At 34.7% G+C, this 25217-nt stretch overlaps 2 protein-coding genes across 3 annotated transcripts in view; both read right to left on the bottom strand.

Annotated features, from left to right (window-relative positions):
- Positions 1-25041, bottom strand: part of LOC128160208 (uncharacterized) — a 44659-nt gene extending 19618 nt beyond the window's left edge. Inside the window, exons 1-3 of one of the 2 annotated variants that reach the window (XM_052823494.1) lie at positions 24960-25041; positions 21338-22455; positions 21007-21168 (exon numbers count right to left, since the gene is read on the bottom strand). In XM_052823494.1, coding sequence (XP_052679454.1) covers positions 21007-21168; positions 21338-22451 — 1276 coding nt within the window. In that variant the 5' untranslated portion in view covers positions 22452-22455; positions 24960-25041. The remainder of the gene's footprint in view (positions 1-21006; positions 21169-21337; positions 22456-24959) is intronic. The other variant, XM_052823493.1, reaches the window with a different exon arrangement.
- Positions 2481-25217, bottom strand: part of LOC128160211 (nucleolar protein dao-5-like) — a 148455-nt gene continuing 125718 nt past the window's right edge. The window contains exons 2-8 of the mRNA XM_052823500.1: positions 4869-5016; positions 4560-4661; positions 4307-4393; positions 4044-4124; positions 3791-3877; positions 3529-3609; positions 2481-3362 (exon numbers count right to left, since the gene is read on the bottom strand). Coding sequence (XP_052679460.1) covers positions 3030-3362; positions 3529-3609; positions 3791-3877; positions 4044-4124; positions 4307-4393; positions 4560-4661; positions 4869-5003 — 906 coding nt within the window. The 5' untranslated portion in view covers positions 5004-5016 and the 3' untranslated portion in view covers positions 2481-3029. The remainder of the gene's footprint in view (positions 3363-3528; positions 3610-3790; positions 3878-4043; positions 4125-4306; positions 4394-4559; positions 4662-4868; positions 5017-25217) is intronic.

Genomic DNA, 25217 nt, shown 5'->3' with positions numbered 1-25217 from the left:
CAGCTTTTATGTCAGATTTAAACAAAATGTATCAATTTGAATTTTGCTAGAATGTTAAATGTTGACACCAACTTGAAAATAACTGGCTTGCCATGAACATCTATGGAAAACCCTGACCATTGTTGTTTGTCAATCTTCTCATGTGAGAGCAAAGATGATCAAAGATACATCCAGCTTCAACAACTATATTGCTGTAGGATATATGGCATTCAGATAATATTCAGAATATTGTTCCGTCAGTCCTGTTGTGACAATCAATGAAAACATTCGATTTCAAATTTTGTGTAAATATTGAAGCTTGTAGAATTTTGCTAGATTTCAGTACTCATCTGCTTTTCGGATGAGGTGGGTAATACAATACACCATCTTGTTACAATTGTAATGACCAGATCATTGGGTATATTTGACCAAAATTTTCTGCATGAGTGGCTTTGTCTCTGCTGTATATTTGGATATTAGAAAGAGAACTTTGTAATACAAGGTTTAAATTGTATTTTGGTCACATTGACCTAGATTTACCTAGGTGGTCATTTCATCTATGCTTCAAAACTAAAAGAGGTAATTTTAGTTCACCTGATGTCTGCATGCAGTTAAGAAGAGAGCAAGCTTCAGATGTTGGCTGTGACCTACATTTCATAGTTTAGCGAATTATTAAGGGAGAATGGGTCAAGGCAATTTCTCAATTAACTGAACAAGTTGAACACCGAGTATTGGTGCCTCTAGGGATGCTGAGCAGGATGCAGGCTTTAGATACTGACTCTTGACCTACTTTTCACAGTTGATCAACTTTGATAGGAGGAATGGTTAAAGTCTATTTCTGGTATATAACTATATTGTTACATGAGATATGAACTACATGTATAAGATAAACTTGGATACAAGTTGTTTAAGCGAAAAGCGTAGTTCAAAGTGATCTAGTTTGACCTAGATGCTGATATACCACCCCTGATACATTCATATAACAATTTAACCATGTTTGATGATCCTACAATGTAAAGTTGTTAAGATATTAACTTGTAACATGAAAGTGGACACAGATGATGGGGGACGCTAATAGTTCTGGTGAACTAAAATTGTTAATAAGCTAGGCGACTCTGAACAACAAGGTGAAATCTGTAATCTTTAGATTATCTATGTTTTAATGGCAAGTTCACTTTGTTACCACTAAAGTCACCAACTTGATACAAATATTACTCAGTGGTACATAATTTTAGATGTATCCTATATTTTTACGGTTCGCTGACTTTGGGACTTTGTCAGAGCTAACAGATGACAGAGATTGAAATTGGCATGCTTCATATCACATCCACATGCAATTAGGAAGAATGCATGCTTCAGAGTTTGGCTGTGACCTACATTTCACATTTGAGGGACTCATTTAGGAAGAATGGTTTAAGTCCATTTCAATTACTGACAACTATATTGGTACCACCAGAAACATATAATAAAGAAATGGAGCTGTCGTCCACGACTGCAAACCCCCTCGCCCATTAACCTAAAATTTAACCTAAGTAGTAAGTAGCTCAGCGTAAAATGTAGGTCAAGTGGACCTAATTTTGGTACCAACATTTTTTTTTTCAAAGTATAAAAACTCATAAGATTATAATTGATCAGTATCTTAACTTTTTAATGTGGATACTTGTATATAGTTTGTAGCAGTAACTTACAAAATCTCAAATCAGTGGACCTACATTTTGGTACCGATATTAGTTACTACCCAAGATGTATCCACTGACCAAATATCATCCTGTAGTTACTGGAATATGCACCTTAACCGAAACTTTAAGTCGCTCAAGCGCAAATTGTAGGTCAAGGTGATCTAATTTGGGTTTGGATGTTGGTTACTGCTCAAGATGTATCCACTGACCAAATCCCTCTACCACTTGTAGTTGCCGAGATATGCACCTTAACCGAAACTTTAACCTAAGTTGCTCAAGCATAAAATGTAAGTCAAAGTGACCTAATTTCAGTACAGATGTTGGTTACTACCCAAGATGTATCGACTGACCAAATATCATCCCTCTACCACTTGTAGTTGCCGAGATATGCACCTTAACCAAAACTTTAATCTGACTATTACTTAAGTACGCATGTACGTACTAACGAACGAACCAAACGCTATATACCCTCTCTAACTCCGTTGGGCTCGTTGATAATAACCAATACCTAAGTTTTAATGGCAAGTTCACCTTGTTACTACAAAAGTCACCAACTGATACAATTATATGTAACGACCTCCCAAAGTTTCATAAAGATTCATTAAGGCATATAAAAGTTATGGACCAGACAGGAAAACTGCACAGACGGACAGACGGACAGACAAAGTGATTCCTATATACCCCCCCCCCCCAAACGTTTTGGGTGAATTTCCAAAGTTGATTCAACAACTTATTTAAACTTTGGGGGGGAGGGGGAGATGAGCTAAAACTGTGGTGGTGTGATTTCCAGGTCCTCCTCACCAAATGATACTACATTATTGATATAGTCATTTCTCTCTATGTGTTTTATTAAGGCTTGTGCGCTAGCTAAAGGTCGAGGATTACAAGTGCACTTGGTATATCTTACAAAGTATTGGCCTAAAAACAATATTTGATTGAGTGCACACTTTTATTCTTCAACCCACATAGTTCTACAGTTTGACTCTCATACAAAATATACAGTAGTAAGAGATATTCTTCAACCCACATAGTTCTACAGTTTGACTCTCATACAAAATATACAGTAGTAAGAGATATTATTGCCAAGATACTTGCGAAACAGTAGAAACAAAGTAACTGGATATATCAAAATATAAGGACAAACAGCATTTACAAATAACATAGAATGCCAAAACATGTATTTATATGAAGTGCAATTGCAGCGTCAACAAGTTTCTGGGAAATCAAGATATATGGTTACTATAGGTAGAGCATACAAAATATAGTTGAACCCACTAGACAAGGGTGAATTTCCAAATTTGAATTTGGGGTGAATTTCCAAAGTTGATTCAACAACTTATTTAAACTTGGGGGGGGGGGGGGGGAGGTGAGCTAAAACTGTGGTGGTGTGAATTCCAGGTCCTCCTCACCAAATGATACCACATTATTGATATAGTGATTTCTCTCTATGTGTTTTATTAAGGCTTGTGCGCTAGTCAAAGGTCGATGATTACAAGAGCACTTGCACAGCACACCTGGATATTCTGTAAACATGCTTTTCAACCAGGTCCTCCAGGAACAGTCCAATAAATTTTTATTGCCAAATTTGCCGTCAGCACCTCTCCTCTGGTCCTTATTCCCTTTTGTTTTGTTCCCTTCTTCAATTTTTGCAGCAAGCAAGTCGATGTACCCGTCGAAACTCAATTTGTGGCTTTTCTGGGCTGCCTGCAAAAAAACATCTCCATTAGTCGAATGTTCAATAATCAAATATCCAAACACACTACTGATGATACACTGCGTTCTGGGCCGGTAAGGCCAACAAAAATAAATGTTGGTGTTATTAAAGGTTTCATAGCAACAAACAACCAAACAAATTAGGTTGGGTTTTTACCTTTCGTTTCTTCCTGGCCGAGTCCTTGGAGGAGGAGGCTGCGGGGGATTCCTTGGAGGCTGCGGCGGCTGCCTTGGCTGCCTGCAAAAAAACATCTCCATTAGTCGAATGTTCTAACATTACAAGAATTATACATGAACATTACAAAAATTATACAAGTGTATAGGCCGTGTACACCAAGTATACACAATGTATCATCGGTTATATATTGTCCAATGTATACACGAAATTGTGCACACAACAAATTAGGTTGGGTTCTTACCGTTCCTTTCTCAGAGGGTTGCCTGCCTGCCGAGTCCTCGGAGGAGGAGGATGCTGCGGGGGGTTCGAGTTCAGGGCTATTGGCCACCTGCAAAAAAACATCTCCATTAGTCGAATGTTCAATAATCAAATATCCAAACACACTACTGATGATACACTGCGTTCTGGGCCGGTAAGGCCAACAAAAATAAATGTTGGTGTTATTAAAGGTTTCATAGCAACAAACAACCAAACAAATTAGGTTGGGTTCTTACCTTTCGTTTCTTCCTGGCCGGTTCCTTGGAGGAGGAGGATGCGGGGGATTCCTTGGAGGCTGCGGCGGCTGCCTTGGCTGCCTGCAAAAAAAACATCTCCATTAGTCGAATGTTCTAACATTACAAGAATTATACATGAACATTACAAAAATTATACAAGTGTATAGGCCGTGTACACCAAGTATACACAATGTATCATCGGTTATATATTGTCCAATGTATACACGAAATTGCGCACACAACAAATTAGGTTGGGTTCTTACCGTTCCTTTCTCAGAGGGTTGCCTGCCTGCCGAGTCCTCGGAGGAGGAGGATGCTGCGGGGGGTTCGAGTTCAGGGCTATTGGCCACCTGCAAAAAAACATCTCCATTAGTCGAATGTTCAATAATCAAATATCCAAACACACTACTGATGATACACTGCGTTCTGGGCCGGTAAGGCCAACAAAAATAAATGTTGGTGTTATTAAAGGTTTCATAGCAACAAACAACCAAACAAATTAGGTTGAGTTCTTACCTTTCGTTTCTTCCTGGCCGAGTCCTTGGAGGAGGAGGCTGCGGGGGATTCCTTGGAGGCTGCGGGGGATTCCTTGGAGGCTGCGGCGGCTGCCTTGGCTGCCTGCAAAAAAACACCTCCATTAGTCGAATGTTCTAACATTACAAGAATTATACATGAACATTACAAAAATTATACATGACCGAAGCTTGAAAAAATAGGACCAAGGGCCCAGCGCTTACCGGCAACCGGGCAAAGAATTTTTTTCCAAAACAGACATTTTAGACATACATTCTAAAACATTTCACCAATATATAGGTTTTGACGTACCCGAAAGGCGGTCTTCTTCCCACTTTTCCAAGACTTTGTTGCTGTACGGGGGAGTTCAGCCACAGTGCCCAGCTGGCACACTATTGTTTCTGATAGTGTCGGAAATAACCCCACCCGTACATGGCCATCAGGCATAATGGCGACGACCTGCAAATGAAATGAAAAATTTAACCAACGTACATCACCGGTGTAGATCTATTCATTTCCACATGTATCAGGGCTGTTTTACAGTATTTGCACACAAGGTGTCTCACAGAGCCTCGAAAATGAAGTTATTTTTATGTCCATTTTGCATGTTGATATCATTACATCGACTATTACGCATCACAAAATCCGTTTCAATTTGGAAAAAGCCTTCATTTACCTAAAAATGGCACCTATCAAAGCAAGTGATATTGAAAATATATATAAAATATATGTAAAAATGTCAATACCATGAAAACTCTAATAAAAGTTTAATTGTTGGTGTATAATACCACTCAACATGCTCAAATTACTATACCCACGCATATCATAGAAGAAAAAACCTAAAATTCAGCATTATATTTAAAATTATGCAATTTTTTTTTTTGTCTTTATACTGACATTTTTTTTTTTCTGTTCAGCTGAAACTACATGTCTAAAATACCTAGCTATATAGATAAATGATCAGTTCTTTCAAGTCACAGAACCACATGTATGTCCTGTTTGCCATGCAGACTATTTTGTTCACTATTCATTCTACATAGGGGCTGTTTCAAAAAAAATGACCCCAACATTATTACCATACCCTATTACAAATCATGATGATAAATACTAAGTATTAGATAATTAAAAAATGTATCCCACCTGTGACTATAATCGTACAAATTTTCGTGATGATATCTTTGATAATAAAAAAATGCCGGCAAAAAATAGGGCCAAAAATGTCAGGAGTGTAACACTTTTAGTGTGACATTTTGAAAGAAGCAAGTGCTTCAAAGAGCTGTCTTTAAAAAAAAATAATGATGTCTAATATAAAATGATGGGTTTGTTGAAAACCTGTGTATATGCACTAAATTTTCTCATATGAAGTAATACATATTTTGTAATTACAATGGTAAAATAAGGTCTGTCAAATTTCCTAATGAGGGAAAAAAATGAAAAGGAAAAAACTTAATTCTTAATTTTAAATGATGATAATTCAAAGTTCCGAAAGATTTTGGACATTTTAATATTTCTTATACTTTACCACAATATTCTAGATCAAATTAAAAGTATTTGTAGATATCTGTGACATGTTTCTGGTGCACTTGATCTCATAGAACCACACCTGCTGATGTAGGTCAGGAGTGTAACATTTAAGTTTGCAATGTCATATTTTTGAAACACTGTTAGTAATTGTCATAATTATTGTTTTAAATTGACCAGCAGGTGCAGCAGTTACTATGAGATGCAAACATGACTGCCTAAATTTGATTAGTCCTTTTTTATGGCCTTGAAATAGGTGTCAGGAGTGTAACACTAAAATTCTGTGAAATGCTAGGTTTTCCACTTTTAGTTTCTGTCAACTTACAGGATAGGATCTGATCATTAGTGTTTATTTGAGGCATTGTAACACAATTCTGATACTTTCACAACAGTTTTATATAGTGTAATTGTTTTAAATGTCCTTTTAGTATTTATCGCACTTATTTTTAATATTCAAACACTGTATCAAAAGCAAATAATATATTCCAATCTTTAAATTTGACCTTATTGAAAATTGTTGAGCAAATTAAGTGTAAAAAATCTCTTCCAGTTAAGTTTAGAATTTTTTTAAACTAAATAAAAACTTTATCATTAAAGAATGGATAAATGTTACACTCCTGACATAATTTTCATTCATTATGCCATCACATGCCATCCTCCGCGTCAAAGTCTTCTATCACTTCAGATAAGGTCAGATTAATGGTTAAAGTTATTTTCATACAGAAAATTTTTATTTTGCCAATTTATCGTAATATATAGGGGGTTCTAATCCCGTATCACGTTAAGTTCTTTTGACAATTCCCATGTTAGGTGTACCAGTTCATGATTTCCCGCTTCCCAAATTTTGGTTCATTTTCTGTACATAAAAATTGCATGAGACATGTAACAATATGCACAAAGTTGATAATCTAAAAAAATACAAGTTTTTGAGACAATAATGATTGTTACATACGAAAGCCTGCTATCAAAATTTTAAGGAAAAAATATTTTTCAATTTCTTGCTTAAGAACATTAATATTTTCCCAAATTCCCAAATCAATTTTGAGTTATTCCCAAATCCTTGTCTAATAAATTTTTGTTTTCTCGACAAACAATTAGCGACATCCCAGATAAAAAAAACCCCACTCAATCCCATGTCCTGCTTAGATCCCATTGAGACCTACTATATATGTAATCACACCCCCCTTTTTCCCTTTTTTTTTAATAAGCAATTTACTCTGAGTGTGGTCATATTTCAATAGCTAATCCTTTATTGGATTGAAAAATAGCTGATACCAATCTTTAGTGAACCTCAAATCAATCCTTAACTCAGGTGATGAAAAGAAGTAGCTGGACATTTAAATCTAAGGGCTATCAGTTTTTTTTACCTATAGACAAATCTCAAGTAAAAAATAAAAGGCTACGCTGAGCGCAGCAGATACGACCGCAGCATGTCGACCACTGAAATTCGAACAAGTGTAATATGAAGTGAATGTGGACACAGTAAAGAGGTTGACACAATAATTAGATGGACACGATAAAGAACTTGACACAGAGGCACACAGAATCTGCTGACTCCCAACTAAAAGCTTGCATCTAGAGGAATACATAAGATGAATGTAAAGATACAAATCATGAATACTACTGAAGCGCAATTATATAAGCAACAAAATAAAAGAAACCCCATTAAAATTCAATAAAAAATAAACATTTGGCAACTATATTTGCGAAAAACACCCAAAGTGGCCCTTTTTGGTATTTTTTTCTGAAATGGGTGAGGCCATAAATTCCTTATTTCTTATACAGCTTCGTTTTATGCCATGGTACATTGTGTGAAAATTTCATGTTGATCCCTCCACTAAAACAAAAGTTATTCCACAAAAACGAATGTGCACGGACGACGACGACTGCGCCATACCATAATTTTTGCGGTCGTATAAAAATCAGTAGTCACCTGTACAGCTGGAGATTTAAATGTCCAAGTACTAATGAAGTTAGAGTTGACAACAGCTTTTATTAGGATAGATTCAGGCAACTTTTAAATTTGATAGTGGAAAAGGTTTTAAATCATAATGACCACAGTAGATCCACCTTAAGGTTCCTCCACACCCCGTGACTTTTCCAATTTCCTTTACAATTTTAACGAAAACCGGAAGTTTCGTTTTGGCTGCGAACTAAATAATATAGGGCTGAAAATATGGTACCAATTTATGCAAAATACGATTATCTATAAATGCATATCAAGGACGACCAAATAGACGTCCTAATTTTTTTGGAAAAAAATATTTATGAAAATGAAAAATAAAGAATTATAACGATTATAAAAAAATATTTATGAAAATGAAAAATAAAGAATTATAACGATTATTCAGGGCGCCGTGGCGCCAAGAACGGCATAATTATTTAAGGTTCTGAGACCAGTCACCCCCGGACAGGACCCCCACCCTCAGGAATCCGGGGTCACCTAATTGTCACAAGTCCTAGTTTAGGCGCCCTGCGCCTTGTTTATGTCCCTATATAATATGATAATATAGTTATTATAACGATTATTCAGGGGGCCGTGGCGCCAAGAACGGCATAATTATTGAAGGTTCTGAGAGCGGTCACCCCCGGGCAGGACCCCCACCCTCAGGAATCCGGGGTCACCTAATTGTCACAAGTCCTAGTTTAGGCGCCCTGCGCCTTGTTTATGTCCCTATATAATATGATAATATAGTTATTATAACGATTATTCAGGGGGCCGTGGCGCCAAGAACGGCATAATTATTGAAGGTTCTGAGACCGGTCATCCCCGGGCAGGACCCCCACCCTCAGGAATCCGGGGTCACCTAATTGTCACAAGTCCTAGTTTAGGCGCCCTGCGCCTTGTTTATGTCCCTATATAATATGATAATATAGTAATTATAACGATTATTCAGGGGGCCGTGGCGCCAAGAACGGCATAATTATTGAAGGTTCTGAGAGCGGTCACCCCCGGGCAGGACCCCCACCCTCAGGAATCCGGGGTCACCTAATTGTCACAAGTCCTAGTTTAGGCGCCCTGCGCCTTGTTTATGTCCCTATATAATATGATAATATAGTAATTATAACGATTATTCAGGGGGCCGTGGCGCCAAGAACGGCATAATTATTGAAGGTTCTGAGACCGGTCACCCCCGGGCAGGACCCCCACCCTCAGGAATCCGGGGTCACCTAATTGTCACAAGTCCTAGTTTAGGCGCCCTGCGCCTTGTTTATGTCCCTATATAATATGATAATATAGTTATTATAACGATTATTCAGGGGGCCGTGGCGCCAAGAACGGCATAATTATTGAAGGTTCTGAGACCGGTCACCCCCGGGCAGGACCCCCACCCTCAGGAATCCGGGGTCACCTAATTGTCACAAGTCCTAGTTTAGGCGCCCTGCGCCTTGTTTATGTCCCTATATAATATGATAATATAGTTATTATAACGATTATTCAGGGGGCCGTGGCGCCAAGAACGGCATAATTATTGAAGGTTCTGAGACCGGTCACCCCCGGGCAGGACCCCCACCCTCAGGAATCCGGGGTCACCTAATTGTCACAAGTCCTAGTTTAGGCGCCCTGCGCCTTGTTTATGTCCCTATATAATATGATAATATAGTTATTATAACGATTATTCAGGGGGCCGTGGCGCCAAGAACGGCATAATTATTGAAGGTTCTGAGACCGGTCACCCCCGGGCAGGACCCCCACCCTCAGGAATCCGGGGTCACCTAATTGTCACAAGTCTTAGTTTAGGCGCCCTGCGCCTTGTTTATGTCCCTATATAATATGTTAATATAGTTATTATAACGATTATTCAGGGGGCCGTGGCGCCAAGAACGGCATAATTATTGAAGGTTCTGAGAGCGGTCACCCCCGGGCAGGACCCCCACCCTCAGGAATCCGGGGTCACCTAATTGTCACAAGTCCTAGTTTAGGCGCCCTGCGCCTTGTTTATGTCCCTATATAATATGATAATATAGTTATTATAACGATTATTCAGGGGGCCGTGGCGCCAAGAACGGCATAATTATTGAAGGTTCTGAGAGCGGTCACCCCCGGGCAGGACCCCCACCCTCAGGAATCCGGGGTCACCTAATTGTCACAAGTCCTAGTTTAGGCGCCTTGCGCCTATTTACCGAGGGATATTTTCCCGTCGGGATCGAAAAACTAGTCGATAAGCATATTTAGAACGGAGTTAGTGCGTTGAAGTTAGTGCGTGCTAGCTTGACTTTGGTCATTTCTCAATGTTCCCAGTTTCCATCTTGGAGTGTAATAATTATGTTGAATTGCGAACCCGATTGTTAAATACACCCCCCCCCCCTCCCTCCCCCTTTTAAAAGAATTCGGAATACTAGGACAATCTCATATCATGTTTCATGGAGTCAGGTGCACAGAACAAGAACCACATCGTCAATAACGGCGATTGTCTACGCCGCATTGTTACCCATTGTACGGATTTGTTTTGATACATGTAAGAAGGTAACAAGACTTCAAACTGTCGCTAAGTTTAATCAATTTCACAAACGCTATTTCTATTGGTTGGTTGCACCGAGCTCAGCTTGAGCGAGTTTCTGTACTTGTGTACATTACCTGCATACGTGTAAGTAACAGTATATCAAATAAGTGTATTTTAAAAATACATGCACATACATAGTACAGAAGATCAAAGGTGGCAATGTTGCATACATCAACCCGTTAATTGCCAGACTGTCACCTTGATTAAAATTCTTATTCCTCGGTGGTTCGTTTTATATATACATGTAATTATATCCCCGACTGTTTAAGACTTGTTACCTGTAATTAAATCCGAGATGTACGGTTCTAGGATAACACAAAAGTGAAATTTTTGTTTCAAATTCAATTAACGGGTTACAATATTATTTCCCTATAAAAGAAATTATATATGAATTAACCATTAACCATTTACCAAATGTTTCATTTTATTTTTTGAAATCTCTCTCTCTCTCTCTCTCTCTCTCTCTCTCTCTCTCTCTCTCTCTCTCCTCATTATTTGCTTGCTTAAGTACTGCTTTAAAGTACACCAGGGACAAACGGTATCTAGACTACCTACATGTAAAGTGCGGTCAATTTTTGATATGATGGAGATCTATATGTGAAAACATCCTGAAAATTTAACTGCGGTCGCATGAGTACTTTTCGAGATATTTGGGGGAAACCCGATTTCACACCTTCAGAACGATTTTTAATCAAGCCGATTTGGCGCGGGATGAACTGTGGCGTCACTGGGTCAACTACTAATATGAGAAACAAGAATATCGTATGAAAACTGTTTGTTTTCTTGCATTGCATTTTCTATATATGAACATTTTTTTTTTTTATCGACCCTGAATGACTAAATATACTGTTGTTTGAGTTTAAACCCATATTTTATTGAACAAAAATGCCGAATTTGGAAACTTGTTAACGTTTGCTTCATGAATTTAGTCAAATGTGTGGCACATTTTGCAGCACATGTGTATCCTATGTAGCAAATTGACAATCAATCAAGGCACTGTTGTTATAAGAAATATTTTTTGAAATATTTTTTTGTAAAAGGTAACGTGGGGGGGGGGGTCTATTCCTCGTATGAGACATAAAATTCAGGCATGTAGCATCGGGGGGGGGGGGGGAGCTTGCATTTACCATGTTTACATATAAAAAATTGAATTATCATGGAGCCTCCCCCCCCCCCCCCCCCACACTTTTTGGGGGAGTATGTAAGTATGAATTAAGGAAATTTAGAGTGAAATCGAAGTTACAGATATATACCGTGCCAGCTCCCCCCCCCCCCCCCCCCCCCCCCCCCACGAATAAGGATATTTAAGATTTCAATTTCCCCTTTATTTTTTATTTTTTTGCTTGCTTGTCAAGATTTTTTGGATGAGTCTGAGATGTAATTTCAGGCAGGTAGCTTCCTTTTTGAATTGTGGGGGGGGGGGGGGGGCAATCAAAAACGATGCTACCTGCCCGATATTACATCAATATTGCCCGATTATTCATTTTAATATTGATTTCGGACTATTAACAATCAAAATAGCATGCACATTTTAACAAACAATCGAGGGATTATTAATGGATCAAGGCGAAATTTAAGTCCAAGATGGCCGCATGATGAAGTTTGTCTCGTAACTTCTTTGAAAATACGATAATGGAATTTTATTTAACACTTATTTACATCCTTTGTCAAGATATGTTAAAGTTTCTTTCAGTTTTAATAATGATTCGGTGTTAGTATAACAATTTAATTTAAGCTATTTGGAGTTAAATTGCTGACTATAGCGCTCGGAAGAAAGGTGTTCTTTATTGGACAAGAAATTAAGACCAGGGACGTAATTACTTCCGAAATTATTACTTCATTATTACTTGATTGCATTTTTTAAACAAGGTTTAAATTGCTGAATTGTGAGTTTTGTCATTTTTTAAATGATAAGATAAGTAACAATTAAGGCATATTTTGAACATTAGTTTCTTTTTGATAGTCTCATGCATGATTCTTTAACCACTGATTGACGGACTATACCCGTGTATTAGCTAATGAATGCTTATTTTACACAGTCTAATTTAATTTATGTTTTAGCTGATAATAATTGAGTAGCTAATTATACACAAATCAATTTACCAGTCTAGAGGTGTGAAACCTCCTCTTTGTTCTCCAGACTCGTGTACCATGTGTATACATACCCCAGACACACACGTGTCTGGAGCAGTAGCTTCGTTAGTTTACCGGTGACATCGTCTCGGGTCATTCGTGTTGGAAGGGAGATTATGTAAACAGCAACTGAATAATGAACATCAATCTGTCCATGCAAGCATTTAAGATATCGTAATCATCGGTAAAAAAGGCGACGAGAATATCCAAAATCCCTAAAAAGAAACTTGATTGTGCCAAAATAATTACGGATACAAATTTCTAAATCTACAATACTTAAAATAACTAGATACGTCAAAACATCAGAGCTCTATCAATTTTTTGTAATTTTTTACTGCAAAATGGTATTTATTTTGTAAAGCTTTTTAAGGTAATTCCCTTCCTGTTGATCTCGTAACCTCTTTTCCGCATGTTGAATAAGCAAATTAATCAAATAATGTTAAATATGTCGCCTTAACTATAATTATATTATGTAAGTAGAACAAATAATTTTCAATAACATCAAACTGATAGCATTCATGCCGTAAATACTCCATTCTTTATTTGTGATGCTGAATTAGTAAATATATTATTCACCAATTCCTATATATTTGCTTTGTATATCTGTTTGTATTTTTTGTATTCATGTCGTTTTGTATGTACATGTATATCGAGAAGGTCATTGTGTACACATCACAAGTCAATCAAAAGTCAGTGGATTTTGTCTAGATTTTTGTTTTCTCTCAACTTGATTAGCTAGTGATTAATTTTGCTCTAAATTATAAAGTATTAATTATGAAGAAATTTTGGGGAAAAATCAGCGCCGCGAACGTGATTTGATCCCACGCTGGTACAATAGTGATATTTACACCGCCCTCCGCGCAGCCACTGCGCCACTCCCGCTTTTGTTGTGAAGGCTTTTATTTTAAATATATGGTAAGGCTATCTTATTAAAAAGGAAATAAACTGAAATTCGAAGCTAATTTTTTCTTCGGAATAATATATTCTTAAAAATATAGAGTATTTCACCCCTTGTTATGATTCTTTATTCAAAACTTGAATAATTACATTTCGATGTTTTATAGTACATGTACTACCAGGGACATTTATGTATATATATGTATCACCGGTGCTATGGACACGGAATGCACCGATCCAGCTTTTTTTCCTTAGGGAGGGGGGGGGGGGGTTCGGAGTGACAATTTAGTTTGCCAGGGGGTCAGAGGCATATTTTCGATATTTCTTTATGTATATTTAAATTTTCAAGGGGGTCCGTCCTGTCAATGATACGCGTTTTGTCACTGCCGGTTTAGATTTACTTTTGATACTCAGCTTAGCATTAGCTTTGAAATTCATGATCATTTATACGTTCTAATTAGAAACCAATGATATTTTTTCATTATAGCCGAAGCACTTGTTCATGTCTTGAAAATGATGCTCAAAATCACGCATGTATTGCATTTAACTTGGATTTACACGAAATAATTTAATTGAATGATCAGCCCAAGTTTGTGGGATCCCGTTTAATACAGGTTAAGAAGCCCGATAATTAACAGTGTTTTAAAACTTACGCACACTTGTATTGATTGGCAAAATGTGAATATAATAATCTTCGTTTCGGGATAGCATTGTAACGGGATTAGCAAAACCAGGCACGTTGGTGTCTCAATGGCAAAACAACTACCATTTACTTAAAATGATATATGTCGCATTGATCCACGTAAATATCTTATGCCAAAAACTATCTGATTAATTAATTAAATAATTCATTAATATTGCTAGTAACGATTAAAGTTAACAAAATTGGTTAATAATGTTTACATTCACTTAATAAAAACTGTGTTTGTTTCGTGGAGACGGAAGACCTTAATGATAAGACAGTGTTCGGTGAAAACTTTCTCGCTTCTGAACTTCCAGTAAAAAAAAAATAAGAACCTTAAAAATGGATGAAAAACACTCCAAAATTAATCTAAAGATTCACAATTCACTCCTTGTATGTGCCAAATTTCCATTTTATCATGCAACTTGATAAACTGGTTCACAGTTTCCAAAACTCGGAAGTGGAGTGAAGACAAACGAGGGGAATAATTTTGTTATCATGAGCAGTAAGTACATGTTTGTTCTTATTTATTTTCTTCACCCAATTTTAGCCCCAAGCGAGTTCACCTGTGTCACGTGTTTCTGTTCAATCTGGTTTCTGCTCGCACGTGTCTTACACGTGTATATCTCCATTCTTTGTAGAACAATAGGGTGCTAATTAATATACACAGACTGACACCTGTAGATACTGCCATGTAAATTGGTAGATGCTTTAGGACAATAGGATAGTAATTAGGTATACACAGAATGTGTCTCCTTGGTCAGTTGACTTATCTATAAGGAATTCATAATGAACACACAAAGACTTTTGATGCTACATGTAAAGCTTATTTGTAATTGACATCAACACAATATTTAAAAGTTATTAAAAAGATATTATAAATGAAATGAATGTGCAAGTAATAAAATGTTGAAAAAGTATATTATCATATATAGTCAATGTAATACAAATCATTGCATTCCTAAAACTATATGCATTGATCTAAATTGATAACGTTTAAATACAGTTTTGTTACTATACTTGTATTGTTTTCATTTTAAGGAAATATTTATAAGTAATATGAACAGAACCATATTTTAATTTTGTCATTAGTACAATTGGCAACATTTTAAAAAACATTATATAGTCTGGCATCATGTCTATTATAGACTGTGCACTGTTGTATTCTCTCATGGGGGGGGGGGGGGGAGTGAAGACTTTTGTTAGGAACCGTTTCTATTGTTATAGTCAAATTATTTTACTACTCCTATTACAAAGTAAACTCATATATCAACTTAGGAGTGAAGACTTTTGTCAGGAACCGTTTCTATTGTTATAGTCAAATTATTTTACTACTCCTATTACAAAGTAAACTCATATATCAACTTATATTCTTCGAATAATATTAATTATACATGTGTATAAAATTTTTCTTTTTCTTTTTAAAATAAAAGTTTTCTTCTGAGACTGTAATCTAAGTTCATTTCAGAAGAAATTGGAATGTGTCCTCTACATGTATTTCATCTACAGAGTTTTCATGTGCACTCAGTCTAGACAAGTTCACCCTGAAATGGTGCAGTCTCTATTTTCAGGGGTAGTACCCCACATCGAAACTGTGCTATTGTTGATCTACCTAACAATATGTTTAGGAATGTTCATTGAGATGTATAATTTTCTAGGCAAGAATTTTCCTTTGATAGTTTTTATGTTCTTAATTTAGGAGTATTTAATGGGGATATCCATTTGCCATCTTAGTTCATGTTCTAACTGCTGTTTACTGATATGAGTTAATATATACATGAAGTACATGGGGGCATATTTCCATAGGCTGCCAGTATATCTACATCATCTAGAATAGACATTGTGGTTTTATGAATAGTCCTTGTTACACTACTACATGTACATTTTAATAAGTGTATTGTCAAACAACAATATTCATGTACATGATATACCATATGACTGCCCAGAAAGACAACAACTTCAGTAAATAATGAGTAACATAAATACAAGGCTTTTAGTTACTAAAACATCTTGTCAATGAATAGAAGAAGTCGATCAGAAATAATTAAGTACTACATGTAGGTAACTGCAAGTTAAAAATCAGAATTAATCCTTTAAAACCTATGGCCAAAAATTTTCAGAGAATCGAGAGAAAGAAAACAAACCCGGTATATATAATCATGTTCATATTAATTAACTTTGAAACAAACCGAAATCATTCATTAGGGGAGAGAGAGAGAGTTGTTGAACATTAGGGTTCACTGGTTAAAAATACATGTATGTATTCAGAGCTTTATTTAAGCTCATTGAGCAGAGTATTAGGACTAATATTCTATGTCTGTCTGTCGGTATGAATGAATGAGGTGATGGGTTTATAAATGTAGGAATGAATGTGTTCATGTATATGCTAAACAACAAGTTAATTTATCATCATATGACAAAAGTCAAGCTTATTATTTATTATCCAATTATCCTTTGTTTTGTATACAAATATATCAATAACATATCACTCTGTAAACTGGTAAATTATACTACATACTATATTTAATATTATACTATATTCTATGATTATTTTATAACACCACTTCTTGACTTTTTATTTTGGAGAGGGTTTATATAGGCTTTGCCTGTTGCCTAATCCATTTGATTACTCAATAAAATATGCTTAAATTAGGGTATTAGGAAAAATTTAATATGAAACATAACTATTGAATAAACATTTAAGTGTTTATAGTATAACCTCACAATATCCATAAAAGTACCACTGAGACCAACATAATACAACTGCATAATAAATAAATGTTATTTAAGAAATTAATGGGTTCCAGCTTCTGATCCGCCATTCAGTAGATATTTTAAAACAATCTTGACTAATAAATGTCAGTCATATAATAATGATTCCAATATAAGTCGATCAGATGAGCAAATCTAATGTTTTGAGGCTGTATGATCGAGCTATAATTTTTGAGAACCTTAAATTTATCACTATTATGGGACCCAGTTCATTTAACAGGCATGGGACAATTACTTTTTCATAAAGGAAAAGCATGGGACAAAAACTTCCTTAGGTACCCGTGGGATGAACACTTCTTTAAAAATGAGTTACAATTCTCAACTCAAGAGGAACAATTAATATCTTTAAACATATTTCATTTTAAAAAAAATAATCATTTAGGAGGGAGTTACTCTCATTATTATCCAAAACTGTGTGACTTGCTCTCTTTAACTTACACTAAAATTCTATGAAAAGATGAAATTAGAAAGCTTATGCAATTCTGAGAAAAAATATGCATCATATTGCCAATTCCATTGAGGTCTAAGAAAAATATAGCCATTTAAGTGAACCTACCATTTCCCCACTCCTCTATTTAACACAGATTCATGGGGCTCTCCTTTAGTAAAACATATTAACTTAATCTTTTAGACATCAATTGTTGTTCAACCTCCTTGAATAAGAAACCTTATTCAGTACTACATACATCTACATAATATTACCATGATAAAAGCATCAAATCACTTAGAAATACTCTTACATGTATTACACTCCCCCTATTTTGATTGTCATAAAAAGCATTTATAGTTTGAAATATTTTACCTAATATTATGAAATTTGTGGCAATTTTCTAGGGTCATTTCTTACACATATTTGAAATAATCATCACTGATGCTCAGAAATTGCTCTTTTTTTGGTAAATGGATGATTTGTAGCATTTTTATTCACAACTAGACATGCCATCCTGCATGTGTTTTTTTTTTTTTTCATGAAAATGGAAGTTTAACAATCATATTTAGTGAATATCTTATCTATTCTGGTTTCTAGTCTCCTTTTGATAAACCATATGCATGCTAAAACAGTAGGACCTGCAAGTATGATATGCCTACCTTTAATTTAAATAAAATTCAAACACACCAGGGTAGCTGGAGATGGATAAGAATTTCATGAAAAATGTTCAATTTTTACATGTATTTCTACATTTTTGACGCATATATACAATAAAAGGGTAAAAATATGTTGATTCTTGTTCGATTCAATAGAAGTACCATAAATATAGTAGCTAGATATGTTATTTGAAGGTCAAGTGTACCTTTACATATCATACATGTATATGCGTAATAAAAGAAGAGAGATGATTTTTTAACTAATGTAAAAACATCTTAAATATCACTTTTGCACAGGATACATACACTTGGGTTTTTAAGGTTGATACTATGATAACTACATTTGTTTACATGTAATTACTACATTTGAAAGAGACATATTCTTATAAAAAAAAAAATGGGTATTTATAATTAGTCAGGTTTCTTAATGTTATTTCATAAAACCAGAGAGCAACTTCACTGCAGATTTATAAATTTAATGATTAAATTGATAAAAACTGTTTTTATCGCTTATCTCAGTAATTAACTTAAGCCTATAAATTGTCATCAGGATAGGAAATTCCAACTTTCTGGGTAGGCCAAATTTTACTCAAGTGGTGGCCATTCTACACATGTAACCGAAGAGGGAGTATTTATGAACTCTCCTTCTGTATGCATATAAAAATAATTGTTTACATTGTACCTTTTGTAATTAAGTCTCCCAAAAGAAGTTTGGAGACATTGTTTTTGAAAGCGGTTTCTTCTTTTTCTTCTTTCTTGCCTTTGAACTTGTCCATCGCGTTTCTCAGAGATGGTTGAACAGAGTTGTACACAACTCAAGGATATGATAGGCCTGCATACCCTGTTTTAAATTTTGAATTTATTGTTTTTAAATTGGGGTTGGGCAACCATAGTTTTGGGGGGTCAAATAGGGGTGGGGTCTAACATTGAATCCTTAGGGAAAATTATACACTATATTGTAAATGGTTATAACTTGAAAACCGTTAAAGATATTGACATGGATTTTTCAAATGCTAAATATATTGAGTGTTAATTATGGTCAATACATGGTACATTATAGATATGATCTCTGGGGACTATATATATTCCCCAACCCCCAGGTTAATGGGAAATTACTTAATATTTGAAAAACCGTGACTCCTCACCCTTAAACCATAAATATTCTTGTTCCCTGTGTAATGGGGCATCATATGGTATATACCGGTAGGTTATGGCCATATGGGGGTGGTTCCGTCTACCCCTGACACAGGAAGTGCCCTAATTCAAATATCTCATTAAATTCCTATGAGATCCCCAACCCCAGACTACTTATATTCTTGTCATTTGTGTTAAGGGGCATCAAATGGTATGTAGGTTATGGGCCCTGGGGGTTTTCCTGACCCCCATTGAACAGGAAGTGCCCAAATATCTCAAAAATGGTTGAGATCCCCACCCCTAAACTAAATATATTCTTGTTCCTTGTGTCAAGGAGCATCAAATAGTATATAGGTCATGGGCCCCAAGGGTGGTCATGACCCCCCTCCCCCCCCCCTTTGAACAGGAAGTGCCCAAATATCTTGAAAATAGTCGAGATCCCCGCCCATTAATCATATATTTTCTTGTTCCTTGGGTCATGCCGGTTCACCTGATGTACAGTATCAAATCAAATCATATCAATCAATCAAAATTTTAAACAAAAATGAGTCTCCTTGCAGCAGTGAAAAGTAAGAGTTTATGGGTTTACATAAACAGAAATATTTTCATTAATATTCAATAGAATTGGTAATTTTTGGTATTTATTTTCTCAGAATTTGTTAAATCTTATTGTTATAAGCTCTATTAAGTCATTTCAAGAAGAATATGTTATCGATAGTACATATAATTTAGCACATGTAATTCATTAGATGGATATAATGACATTATCTAATAAATTAATACATTGGTTTTTTGAATACTAGTATTGCTTTTACTAGACTATATGATCAGACAATTGAATCATAAGAGTTCGTGGGTTTACATAAACAGAAATACTTTTATTAATATTCAATAGAATTGGTAATTCTTGGTATTTATTTTCTCAGAATTTGTTAGATCTTATTGTTATAAGCTCTATTAAGTCATTTCAAGAAGAATATGTTATTGATGGTACATATAATTTAGCATGTGTAATTCATTAGATGGATATAATGACATTATCTAATAAATTGATACATTGATTGTTTGAATATTGCTTTTACTAGACTATATGATCAGACAATTGAATCATAAGTGTTTAGTTAACCCTAACATACAATCAATCAAGATGATATATTTAGAGGACTTTTTATCCTCTGGGATAAAATATCCCAACATGGTGATTCATAGGATTTTAAATCCAATAAAAGCCTTTTAGAGGATTATTTATCCTATAAACACCAATGATGGGAGAAAAAATCCCACGGGAGTTTATATCCCACAAAGATTTTTTTCTCCCATGGGATTTTAGTGGGGTTTGAGATGGGATGAAAAATCCCACCAAAATCCCATGGGATTTTGATATTTGAGAGACAATTACAAGAAAACTAGAGCAATGTGTACATTCATGCTGACATGATAGGATCAAAGGAAAATGTCCCACCAAGATATATAAACAAAAGTAAGCTATGTCCAATGGAAATGGTAGCTAAAAGCCCGGACTTTGTCATGTCCGGACTTAAATGTCGCACTGTTATGTGATTCTCGCGATTTTAAGCGAATATTCATTCCTCGCTTAACCTTTATAAGACTGTTTGCGTGCTTGCGCGGTTCCTGTCAAATGTAATAAAATATTCAAATTTTTCAATATATTTTCATTTAAATTAGTAATGTTAATAATGGAAAAATATAGTTTACTCACTATCAACTTCAAACACATGTGAATACGGTACTGGTAAAAGCCATAAGATTATAATAGCATACAGTAATATGGTCATTGAAAATGAAGTAAAAAGATCCATGATGGAAGGTTTTTCCCTGTCATTTGTCGTCGTTCCACTTCCCAAAAAGTTGTTGAAAAATTCTAAATGAAAAAAACACAAACATTAGCTGAACTAACAGAACTGTGAAAATGTCTTTTTTTTTTAATTCAGGCAAATAAAAGTATATAACCGTGTGAAAGTCGGTAATGTTTTTAAGAATATGATTGAATGTGATTATGAATCGAATTATGACTCTTAATTGCATATTACCTATAATATTTGATTTATTGATATTCCAAGGATTTTTATTCGTCATTCTATCTATTTTTTCTTTAAGCTCTAAAGTTTCTGCTTGCAAATCAAACTGTTCAGCTTGTGACACTGTATCTAATGGCTTATCAATGTCGGATTTCTCAAAATCTGTTAGTTTATCAGTCAGAGTTTTCTCCACTGACAGAAAGACAACAAAACTTCTTCCTGTTAGAGCTTCCTCTGAAATGGAACAACATTCGGAGGCATTGTCGATGAAAGATTTGACCTGATCTTCCATTTTCTTTAGCATATTCAAGTATTTTAACAACTTCTCATCGGCTTTCGTTTTTGATTTGTTTTCAAAATCAGTTATGTAGTTTATTCCTCTTATTGCCTGTTCCCTAAGACTGGTTTTGCCGTTTGCATCAGTCTGTGTAATGAACGCAATTTTTTCACGCAATTTTTCTAAAATATTTTTTGCTTTTATGATTTTGTTTTTAGCTGCCTGACAATGACTCTCCATTATTTTCTTGCGAGTTTCATATTCATCTTTGACTGGTTTGATAGTGTGATTTTTGTGGAATTCTACAACGCAATGAGCGCAAACAGCATTGCAACAGGATTTTTCACAACAGAAATATTTTAGCTCGTTATGTTCATGACCAGTTGTCATACAAATGCTCTTGGAATTAATTTCCTTCGGTGTGTCTGAAAAATCCTTTATGATCTCAATTGTATGCAAATTACAAGTACTGCGTTTTTTATCATCACAACAGATAGGGCACATTCGAACATCACATGTTGTGCAAACAAATTTAACATGGTTTTGGCTCTGGCACTCTTTGCAAAAAGATTTTGAAAGCGTTTCCAAAAGAGCTTTTAGATTGCACCTGGTGTAATCCTTTGGCAATTTATCTACACTTTCATTTTTGATGTTGTGATCTTGATTGCATAACGGACATTTCAATCTCCGCCTTCTACAATGTTTAGTTAAACATTCAGTGCAAAATGTGTGTTGACATGGCAGGACCCTGGGAACATGGCATTCGTCGTCGTATGTATGACAGCAGATACTACACTCACACATTGTTTCTATTTCGGATAGAACTTCTTTTACTTCGGCCGCAGCCATTTGTCTAAAAAAAACAATAGTATTTGATTAATTGTCAAATCTTGGAACTTTATTGTACTTATGTATTTACATAACCAAGTAGTGCCAATATAAATACCATATCTTGACGGCATGTGCATTTATGCATTGATATCGGCGTGCTAAACTAATAATTATAAACTGATTCATTCTAATGACACAGTTTGACCAGTAAACAATAATAACATGAACAATGTGTATTTGTTACATTTAAGGTAGCTCGCGGGTTTACCTGCTTGTGAGAAAACCTATCTTGAAAATTTGTCCACGTGATCCATAGGTTTTATAGTTTTATTTCTAAAATTTATTTAAGATTCGTCTGCGCGGTAATAATGTTATTGTGTTTCAAATACAGTGTCATCAATAAAATCAAGCAACGCCATTTCAATGAAATATATAGTAAAATGCACATTTTAACCGAGAAACGCATTACAAAACTATGCTCCAAACTTTTAAACGATTCAGACGAAATTAATCATACTCAACACAAAAACAAAGGAGATAATTATGAATCAATTCATAAAAAAATATCAGTATGTGTTCTCGGCCAATTTTTGGCAAAAAAACTTTAAAGATTTAAAAGATTTCTCAAAACCTTGTATTTTCATTACGACGTTAGCCTGACGTCATCATTTCCTTACTTCTTAGAACACCAAAATTGAAATGCATTTATTGACAAGACTAGCTGTTTAACACATTTTAGAACATGTAAATGCTTATTAAACATTATTGTGAATGTTATCAAATGCAATTAATGTAAGGCTGTAAAGATACATAAAATTGCTATTTTTATTTTTATGAAACGAAACTCTGAGTCAATCAATGCAAAAATAAAATGCCAGGCAACTACTGACATTATAAGTAAGTAATCGAATAAAACAGTTATTTCAAGCCAAAAGAAATTTAAGAATTTAATCGGTAGTACAGATTACGGAAGTTATAATTGTAAAAAAAAAAGCGAAGTTAATGAATACATTCTATTTTAAAACATGACTTTAAATGGAAGAGTTCTAACGCACACTCATTCTTTATCTTTATAGAACAAAATGTGACAATGTATGTGACATCTTTAAATTTTCAGCACTTGATATTATAAATCTTTGTATAAACAGTCATAAACCGCATATAAGCTTTTAAAAATATTTTCTTTTATACTTCTAAATATCTCATTTGTCATTTTAAAAAAAAATTATGAGTTTAATATGACGGTCAACTCTTTACGTCGATTCCTATTGTGACGTCAGCAAACCCACGAGCTACGTTAAATACTGATTATGAGCAAAGTAATCCTTTATTTGAGCAACAATACCAAAAACCTGTATCCATTTGATGCAGCAAATATCGCACATTATAAAGACCGAATAAAATGACAGTTTTACACACAAACAAAATCAATAATTAGACACTCAAATTTTGGATCCTCATCAGAGCATTATAACATTAAAAATAAATAAAACAAAAAATAAAGTTTGACCAATATTGTGACCTTGCCCCTTTTGATTACATGTTTGTACAATGTGCTGAGATAAGACGAAAAAATACCTGCTTTTAAAAAAGTTGGCACCTGAAATACTGGTAATGTCAATCGCCCAAAAACACTTGGATAAAAAGATGAGGACCTAACATGTCACATTCATTTTATTTGTGACCTATGTCACATGCTGTTTTTGGAAATATGGGGCCCTAAACGGAAATGGTAATTTTCCTGAAATTTTTGCTTAAATTTGGAATGGAAATTGATTTATTGATGACATCAAATATTCATAGTTTGAACTATTATTTAATTACGATTTTAATACAGTAAGAAGTTGAAAACATGTAGTGACTTTAAAAGTAATATCAAGGCAGATATTTAAAAAACCTTCCCTGACTGATGGCTTCAAATGCCATTACATAATGAGTTCAACAGGAAATTTTAAGATTGTTACAAAATTTGTGAGTAATCAAATTATAACACAAATAAAAACAAATAAAAGTAATATAATTTTCCCAAAAGTTTGCATACAAATAGACATACCTTTAATGTCTCATAGAAAAGTAAAAAAAATAATAGGGGTCACAACACAAAAAATTGAGATAATGACATGAAATAAGCTTATTTTAGGCAAAATTTCGAATTAATTTTTTCTTGACTTCTATTTGATATATATTAGATATGCCAAATATCGATATAAATATCAAATTATTGTTCAAATATGTTTTTTAGAAGAACTTGAATGTACCACATACACAAACTCTCTGGAAGTTTGGTCTGGGATGAAAATTAGAATGCAAAATCAACAGTACTCTAAAACTACTGAGTTATTGTTCATTTTCTCCTTAAAAACCTTCCGCCACAAAAATAATCCCTTACTAAACTCTGTAATTATGAAATTTTCTTTTAAGAATTTCATTCAATATTGTTTATTTGGCCTTGTAAAATAAAAATATACATATAGAACTGATATTTTATGCAGAAGGTTTAGACTATAGGTGACATAAAAAAGTTACCCAGAAAGAGAGGCGCAAACCTCTTTAAAGAATTCTTTTATCTGTCTGGCACAATTTTTCTGTTAGAAAAGCGGCACCATCTGGAACAAGAAATGTTAAGTATTCAATATTGTACCTTGACCTAATATAAACTGTGTATTATATATAGTAAATATCTCGGAAACGAAAACAAATAGCAATAGTATTTTCTTAAATTAAAAATACTCAAAAGTTTTCTCCTGCTGAAACATTGGTATTTAGATATGTCGAGTTGTCTCC

This window comes from Crassostrea angulata, chromosome 8 (assembly GCF_025612915.1).
Source record: "Crassostrea angulata isolate pt1a10 chromosome 8, ASM2561291v2, whole genome shotgun sequence".
NCBI lineage: Eukaryota > Metazoa > Mollusca > Bivalvia > Ostreida > Ostreidae > Magallana > Magallana angulata.
Note: the sequence above shows the minus strand (reverse complement) of the source record. Positions and strands in the feature narration are given on the sequence as shown.